The sequence below is a fragment of the Mirounga leonina genome, unplaced genomic scaffold (assembly GCF_011800145.1).
Source record: "Mirounga leonina isolate KUSES-001 unplaced genomic scaffold, KU_Mleo_1.0 Mir_173, whole genome shotgun sequence".
Lineage (NCBI taxonomy): Eukaryota > Metazoa > Chordata > Mammalia > Carnivora > Phocidae > Mirounga > Mirounga leonina.
The window spans coordinates 88,303,332-88,312,121 of NW_023270447.1; the positions used below are offsets into that span (position 1 = coordinate 88,303,332).

The following is an 8,790-nucleotide window of genomic DNA, read 5'->3' on the forward strand; positions in this document are numbered from 1 at the left end:
GACAGGCAGGGCCCAGGTGGGGCAGGAGGAGTTTAGACCTGGTTTCTTAGGCTCTGAGAAGGCCCCCGAAAGTGTTAAGAGGAAAGGGGTGCACTGAGGCATGTTTATAGCTCCCCCAGCTGCAGGGTGGAGGTTGGACGGGGAGGGTAGCTCGGAGGCAGGGAAGTGGGCAGAGATCCTGGGCCAGATCTGGGGGCACAGAGAGCAGGGGCCAGGACTCCAGGGACCCCACAGGAGCCACCTCAGTAGGCAATGGCACTGGGGAGGCCGTCGCTCACGTCGGGGGATGGGTAAGGTGCCCTTCAGAGGGTTGGGGGTTTTAACACCTACTGTCCCTGACTTGTCAGAAAGATGACCAGACATGTTAGCCGCCCATAAACCCCAGACTCTCCTCAGAGGCGGGCCCAGGATCCCCGTTGCTTTTGGGGGACTTGTGATCAGTGTCCCCTATGTGGCCCCAGAATATAGGGACCGTGCAGTGAGGGTGCTGGGGGCCAGGCCCAGCTCCATGCAGTGGGCAGGTACAACAGTGACCGGCCCGACCCACCCCGCCCGGTACACACGGCCAGCACTCACAGCTCGGGGAGAAGAGCCTGCCCGGCTGCACGGGCCAGCTCGGGGCGTCGAGTGATGGAAGATGATGAGAAGCCACATGGCGAAAGACCTTGACGCACGAAGTCAGAGATTCATGCAGGTCCATCAACTGGAAGATGGCGGGTGCCAGGGGGTGGGGCAAGTCAGAGGGCAGAGCTGCGTTCACCGGGGCATCTGCTCCGCTTTCGTGAGGTTCCCACCCTCCCCGACGTGCTGCGACCCAAGCGTTTCGGAGCCTACGATCCCTCGAACACACCAAGCAAGTTGCCATCTCAGTTCTCAGATGGCTTCCTCTCTTCACCAGGGCACTGCCCTTCTCCCTGGCGTAGGCCACTCCCCAACCCCGTCACCCCGTCCTCCTGCCCTGCTCGTGGGCACAGCACTTACCGCCATCCTTGGGCACAGAAACTCAGTGCGTGATCTGCCTCTCTTCCTACACCAGCTCCACGAGGGCGGAGACTTGCTCGCAGCTCCCCAGCACCTACCACTGCCTGCACACCCAGGGCACTCGATGGCTATCTGTAGGGCGGATGGATGGATGGACCGGCGGATGGATGAGTGGCTGGGTGGGAGAGTGAATGAATGAATGTCCCAAAAGCATTGTACGCTCTAACTCCACTCTGGGATACAGTGTACAGTTAGATCAGGCTCTGGGCACCTCTGGGTACAAGTGACCTTTGGGGCTGGAACATTCTTCGCTGTGGGGGCTGTCCTGTCACTGCAGGAGGTTTAAGGCATCTCCGGACAGTAGGCACCCACCCGAGTTGTGCCAAGCCAGACTATCTCCAGACATCGCCAAGTGTCTTCCCGGAGTGGGGGTGGGGGTGCAAAATGGCCTCCAGGTGAGACCCGCTGAGTTACATATACACCTCTCCTGGCAATGAGCGACCCTCGCAGCCCCCTCCCCAAGCCCCCAGGGGAGCAGCCCGCTCCCCAGGTGACCTCTCCGCCCGCGGGAGAGCCGCGACTAGGAACCGTGGGCTTCGCTGCTGCCATTTATTGGTTTGTCACATATGTACATTCCACAGGACACCTGCCCTGCGTCCGCCAAGGCCTGGGGCTTCTCACTGGCCGGACTGCTCCAGACCCCCAGGCACAGGCCTGAGGCCACAGCTGGGGCGCTGGGGTGTCAGACGTTCAGCAGGAGGGGCCGGTGCTCCTCCTCGGCGGCGTCGCTGGGAGGGATTTCATAAACGACGAACAGGGAGGAGTACAAGCAGCCCAGGAAGGACACCAGGCTAGAGAAATACATGACCCCGTTGGTGCCCACGGCCGAGGTCAGGGGCCCCAGCACCAGGGAGACCAGGATCTGGGCCAAGAAGTACTGGCAGCTCAGCAGGGAGATGTCCACACCCATGCCCCGCCGGGTGCCGTCCGCACTGGACCCTGCAAACTGACCCAGAAGGAGAAACCCATCAGCGGGACCCCTGGGCCGCCAGGGGACCCAGCCCCACGTTTCCTGCTGGCCCAGGGGACCCGAGCGGCCCCCGCACGGCAGGCTCACGTTTTCCAGCGCCGACGACGTGCGCAGGGAGTTCAGCCAAGAGTTGAATAATAGTTGTGCTCAGAGAGATGAGAGCCATGAAAAGAATCCATGACTAACGGGAGCGGAAGGGCCGCGCTCCCACAGGCCCCCCGCCCGGCCTGCAGAGCCTGGCCGTGTCCTACCTCTCCCCGGAAAGACAGGCAGCCTGCCAGGCTGGCTGGCACCCGCCGCCCGGCTCGTCCCCTTTCCTAAGCTCCATCGGCCACCACGCCCGTCACATACCCTGAAACCACCTCTCACAGTCTCCGTGCCCGGCCCTTCGGGCCGCTCTTCCGAGGTGCTCGTGGCCTCCAGGGTGGACACGCCACCTTCCCTCGTGCCAGCCCTGCGCCCCACGGGGGCTTGGCGGTGAAGACGTGCTCTTTGAGCAGAGCTGCAGCAGTGACGCTGGCAGGAGGCGGGGTGGGTCCCCTCGCCCTGCTCCCCCCCCAGCACACGCCACCCTCACCCCCTGAGGCAGCGGACGGACGCCACCCCCACCAAGCCCGCAGTGTGTGCACCGCCTGGGGGCCGGCCTCCCTGGCCCCGCATCCAGACACCGGTGTGGGCCCCTCTGGGCTGGCGCCAAGCCCCCGCCCTGGGGACGGCTCTGTCCTCGTGGCACCTGCAAGGTGCTCCGTGAGTGCGCCCCGCGTGCGTCCTGGGGAGAGCGTGGCCCCCCGTGTCTAACGCACAGTCGGCAAAGCCACTGCGGGGGGGGGGTCACAGGTGAGCCCTGAGCCTGCAACCGAGCAGAGATTGACAGGAACGTGAGCTTCTGGAAGACTCTACGAGCAAGAGGCCCAAGGCTTCCAGGGGTGCTGACCAAATTCAGTTAGGGCGTCCCGAGGCTCTGGGCGTCCCTTCGCTCAGGGGGGACAGCCTTCCCCCAAGAACCGGCCCATCTGTTTTCCCCAGTCAAGGGGTCTCGGGCTGCAGGGGATGGTGGCCGCGGAGGGGGGCGGCCCCAGCCAGCAGGGGTGGTGCCACCCCCGTCCCCTCCCCTCCTTGGTCCCCGGGATGCTGCGGGCACTCACTCTCCAGCCGTCACAGCCTCTGTCCTCCCCCCACCCCCACGCCGGGGGAGGTACGGTCCTTGTGGCCACTACCTGTCTGTGTGGCCGGGAGGGAAGGGGCGGGGAGGGGCGGCCACGGCTACCACCGCAGGCCTGGGGTCTGGCTCACTGTCGTGTCCGGGGCTCCAGGCGGACGTGACTTTTCACAAAAAACATCGTGCGCAGAGCTGGCCCCAGCTGGGCTCACCAGACCTTCCAAACCCCTAAAACAACTCAGGACGCCTCCTGGGCCGGGCCTGGGGGAGGCGACGGGAGCCCCACATTAAAACGGGGGGGTGCGAGAACCCCAGGTATCGGGGTGATCTTTTAATGCAGTATTTTAAAATCTCCAAGTTACGGCAAAAAAATGTTTGAGGGGGGGCCCTGTTGGCCGCAAGAAGAAAGGAAGCCCTGACACACACCTCAGCGTGGACGCGCCTTGAAAACGTGACGCGAGGGACAGAAGCCAGACGCAAAGGCCACACACGACACAGTTTCGTTTCCACGACACGTCCCAACAGGCAAATGCGGGGAGGCCCAAAGTGGCCTCGTGGTAGCGGGCGGAAGGACGGGAAAGGGGGACGGCTCATGGGTATGGAGTCTCTTTGGGGGGCGACGAAAATGATCGTGGTGGCGATGGCCAGCGCTGGGGATACACCCTGGGAAACGGGTGAACTGCGTGGTTCTGTGCGGCGAACCTGAGCTCGGCCAAGCCGTTAAAGGAAAATCCATGCTGGACAGAATGTCAGAATTGTCTGTAAAGGCAGGACTCATTCTCCTGACTTTTCCTTTTGCCTCGGCCTCTGCCATGGCTTGGCCCGGTGCTGCACCTTACCCTACCCTGCCTTTGAAGTTCTGGCCTTCTGTTCGGTGTGAAGTTTCGGCACTAATTCTCTCTTTTTCAGAAATACTGCGTTAACCCATTGTTGACCTTGATCCCCGAGTTTTTTGTGTCCCAGGTGAGTGCCTCCCTTGCCTTGCCCAAGACCCCGTGCTAACGGGTGACCCCGAAACCTGCCCGAAGGGGACACAAAGCGGTGGGCCTCCCCTTCCTCCCTCCCTGCTGCCCAATCCCCCCACCCCCACCCCACGAACGGGGCGCCTTCCCGGGCAGCTCCCTGCTCAGGTTTATGCTCTGCTGTCACCAGCTGGACTTTCTTAATGTTTGAACGGGCCCCGCATTTCCCGCGTGGGGCTGCTCCTGGGGCCATGTCTCAAGCGGGGTTTCTCCAGGCCGCCGGCAGGGGCGAGGCCGGGCCCAGGCAGGCCTCTTCAGGACCCGAAGCAGAAATCCCGAGGCACTTACCTTTTTGTTCTGGTAGTAATCGCACAGGAGTGAGTAGGGCAGGGTGCACAGGGTGGAAAATAAAATCCCGTAGGTTATGCAGAGGGACAGGACCACGTAGAGGTTCCTGGACAGGGTAGCGAGCCCGGTCCCCAGGCCGAAGGCCAGGTAGGCAATGAAGTACAGTGTGCGGATGCTGAGGTGTTCTTCCAGCTTCTCGAGAATGGCTGTGGGCCGAAAAGGAACACGAGCAGCACTACAGTGCCCGGTGGCCCCGGGGACTCTGTTTCCCTGGGCCACCTCCCCGGGGCTGGCCCGACCGCTGGCCGGCAGCTCGCCCCAGACCAGAAGGCCTGTGGCGGGGGCCCGGGCGTCGGCTCTGAGGCAGCGGGGCCAGGGCGCTCCAGAGGGACGCAGGCCTTGGAGGTAGAGGGGTGCAGGTGAAGCGATCTTGGGCTGAAACACCGAGCAGGCTCAGGGTGCGGGACAGAGAGGCAAAACCAAGCCGGCCGGGAAACTGCTCCTGGGACAAGCCCGGCCCACGGCCTGCCTGGGGGCCTCCGGGGTTTTATATTCTTAAATGGTTTAAAAAAAAACATCAAAGGGTGGGGCGCCCGGGTGGCTCAGTCGGTGAAGCGTCTGCCTTCGGCCCAGGTCACGATCCCGGGGCCCTGAGATCTGGCCCCACATCCGGCTCCCTGCTCAGTGAGGAGTTTGCTTCTCCCTCTCCCACTCCCCCTGCTTGTGCTCCTTCTCCCTCCCTCTCTCTCTCTCAAATAAATGGATAAAATCTCTAAAAAAAAATCAAAGGACACAAGTATTTTGTGACACGTGAAAATTACACGAAATTCCAGTTCCCGTCGAACATAAAGGAAGTCTTACTGGGACTCGGCCACGCACGCTCGTTAGACGGAAGCATCTCGTCCGAGGCGGCTTCCAAGCCACCAGAGCGGTGCCTGGCGGTTCCCCGGAGGCTGTGTGGCCCGCGAGGCCAGAAGCGCCCACCCCCCGACCCTTGACGGAACCTGGGGGCTGACCCTGAGGTGAAACTCGCTGGTGGCCCCACCAGCACCCAGGCTCCCTGCTGGGACGGTAGCCGGCACCCTGTAGCGATCCTGCTCGGCTTCCTGTGTCCCCTGGGTCCCCCGCCGCCAACCTCAGGGTCATCTCAGCCTCTGGGCTTGGCTCTCCCCACGTGCCATCCACCTGCCCCCCGCCCCGTCCTCACCTGCCCTCCCTCCCGGGCCTGGCCTTTCTGCCCACTGGCCGTCTCGGGCCTGGAGGGACACCCAGTCCCCCCGCAACCCTCCCTCCCCCAGGCCCAGCACCCGCCAGCCCCAACAGGTTGCTCCATACAGGGAGGCCACACCCTGTGCGGCCCGTGAAGACCCAGCCCTCCCTTCACCCACGACCCCCGTAAGCCACACCTCCCACGAGGGGACCCCAACCCGCTTCCCCCCCGGGGCGGCGGGTACCTGAGTAGAAGGCAGCGCTGAATGCGTAAATGCACATCCCCCAGCAGCCCATGGTGACTCCGCTGTTGTATTTCTGATACTCCTCCGACGTGTGCGGGGCTTTGGGGTCTCCCTGAAACACCACCTCACCCATGAAGTCCGTGTAGAAGAGCAGCAGCCCCTCGAACGAGAGCCACCCTGGGAGGGGGAAAGGGCTGGTGACCACTGGTGCGGCCGCCCCCGCTCTCGCCAACGGGTGCTTCGGCCAATGATCAGAGTTATACACGGTTTTCGTGGATCGGGACCGAAACGAAGGAACTGCCTACAGCCTCACCCCCCAGAGATCGCTTTCCCTCTGTTAAAATTGGGTGGGTTCTTTTCTTTTTTTTTAAAGCAAATGCACATCCTCATAAATACAGGCTCTGTTGCATGAAAGGTCGTGTTCGGCTCTTTCTCCAAACACTGCGACCATGAGGAAAGCCAATCCGTCACTCTCCGGCCGCCTCGTCCTGCTCTCCACCCGCCTCTCGGCAAGGGGACAAGAAGATGCCGGTGGAAACGCAGTCGCGAGCCCGAGGGGGTGGCGCGCCGCTGAGAGAAACACGCCAGGCAGGGCAAAGGTTGATAGAGGAGCATTCTGCTCCAACGTCGATGAAGCCGCAGGGCTCCCCGATCCTCCGACGTCCGTGTCAGTTCTGTCTTCGGTAGAGGAGGGGGGGTGGCGTTTGCGGGACCTCTTGAACCCCAATAATTATCATGCACAATCCCTATGCCATTAAGTCTTCCTAAACAGCCCATTTCAATGGCAGCAAAGTACCAAGGTGTACACGCCACTCATCGATTTAACCCCTCCTCGCATTGCTGGACACGTACGGCCCCCCCACCCCTCCTCCCCACCCCTGCCTCCCAGCGTCTGGCTATTATACATCATGCTGTGATGAGTACCTGGGACATAGATTCTTGGTAACAGTTCTGATTACGTTCTTGCAAAGAATACCAAGTAGGGTCACTGGGATCAAGGTGATGGGCATTTTTAAGATTCTTGCCTGTTGCCAAATTGCCTTCCAGAAGGACATCCTGATTTACATCCCACAGCGTTTGAGAGCCCTAGAGTATCTCAAATTCTTAATCATCCTCAGAGGCTCAGCAGCCCGACAAAGGAGACACGGAATGGAATGAAATGCGAGCTCGGGCTTTTCCATGGCAACCCGAGCGCCGAGGGTCGCGGGCTCAAGGCCAGTGCCAGGCACCCGCGGGCACGTGTGAGCGTCTCTATGTGTGTCTGTCTCGGCTCTAGGAGTAAGACAGCATGAGGCCCAAACAGGCTTAAGACACAAGTCCCACCAGCAGCATCTGTCACTTAACTGTGAGTGGTCCGAAGAGCTTTCAGTAATGGGAATTCGGACTCTGGGGAGACCAGGTGTCCGGCACGGGGGGCGGGGTGTGCCTCCGTCCAGAGCACCTGGCTTACTTCGGGGCTGCCTGGAGGAGGCATCTCTCTGGCCCTTCCTGGAGAAAAGCCCTCCAGGGCAGCCCCACCCCACGCCCTGCCCTTAGTGGCATCTAGGGAGTCTAAACGCGCGGGAGATGTCCCCCGGGATGGGGCGTGGGGCTCTGGTGTCCCGGGAGGCCGGCGGGGGAGGGAGCCCCAGGTCAGGGAGCCGCGTCCCCATCATGGCCTCGTCGCAAAGCGAGACCCAGGCTGGGACGCGGATGCGCGGGGAGGTTTGCCGGGAGCTCACCCAGGAAGTGGTTGATGCAGAGATTGCGAAGGGCCTTGGGCATGTGGCAGATGGTGAAGCAGAGGTGCCTCATGGACAGGGGCTGCCCCGCCGTCTCGCCGGAGCCCGCCAGCTCGCTCTCGTACTTCACGCCGTTCAGTAAGATATTTGCCACCTGGAAAGGAAGCTCACACAAAGCCCCTCGTCAGAGCACCGGACTCCGGCCGTCGAGGGGACGCGTGGATTTTGCTGTGATGACAAAGTGCATCCGAAACACACACACACACACAGAGAGGCTGTGAAGCACCACCCTGAACCTGAACGAGAGGGCCGACGTTAGGTCGTCTCATCACAGACCTGGAGCAGCCGAGAACGGCCCCATTTGGGGGGGGGCCACGCCGTGGCTGCCGGACGAGAGATCTGGGCCACAGAGAGTGAGTGGATACCTTGCCAAACGGGACACACATTTGAGATACGAGAACTACGGGGCGGTTCAAATGCAGACGTTACAAACGTCCCTTCTTTTCCGTAAGAGCAGGGTGTAAAAGAGACTTCTTGCAAGGTGACCGGGGAGTCTGTTCCCAATTCTCTCGGGCCGGGGGGACTCGCACCTCCCCGGAGGCTGGGGCGGCCGACGGAGCAGGTCCCGGGAGCATGAACACTCACCTTGGCCCTCGGCGCGGGGCCAGCTTTCTTTCTGGGGCCCAGGAGCACCCGTCCACCGGCAAACCCGCTCCCTGACTTGGTTTGCTTAACTCTTGCTGGCACGAGAAGGCGTCACTCCTCGGTCGCCCTGCCTGGGTCACTAGGGGACCCTGGGGTCACTGGGGAGCTCACCGTTGTGCAAGCAGCGAGGGTGAGAAGGGACAACGCCCTGGCTCCGTGGGGGAGCTGTGCTGTCGTTGGCTCCTGGATAAGCCAAGTGGGGAGACCCAGAGGAAGCTAACAGCCCAGGGCACTGGTCCTACGGGCAGCCATGTCCACAGAGCTGGTCACCACGGCCGCCGGAGGGACTGCTAAAATGACACCCATGTGCCCACCTGAGGCGATACGTGTTTGTATGTAGCTCAGGACCTTTACTTTCCTCAAAGAGCTGGCTCATAGGGGCGCCTGGGGGGCTCAGCCGTTAAGCGGCTGCCTTCGGCTCAGGTCGTGA

The 8,790-nt window shown here is 62.1% G+C and overlaps 1 protein-coding gene across 3 annotated transcripts in view; it reads right to left on the reverse strand.

Annotated features, from left to right (window-relative positions):
* Window positions 1-1,576: 1,576 nt before the first annotated feature.
* The window catches only part of SLC45A1 (solute carrier family 45 member 1), a 20,756-nt gene continuing 13,542 nt past the window's right edge, over window positions 1,577-8,790 (reverse strand). For all 3 annotated transcript variants that reach the window (XM_035019879.1, XM_035019880.1, XM_035019881.1), the window contains 4 exons: window positions 7,656-7,809; window positions 5,935-6,111; window positions 4,481-4,686; window positions 1,577-1,987 (listed from right to left, as the gene is read on the reverse strand). In XM_035019879.1, coding sequence (XP_034875770.1) covers window positions 1,724-1,987; window positions 4,481-4,686; window positions 5,935-6,111; window positions 7,656-7,809 — 801 coding nt within the window. In that variant the 3' untranslated portion in view covers window positions 1,577-1,723. The remainder of the gene's footprint in view (window positions 1,988-4,480; window positions 4,687-5,934; window positions 6,112-7,655; window positions 7,810-8,790) is intronic.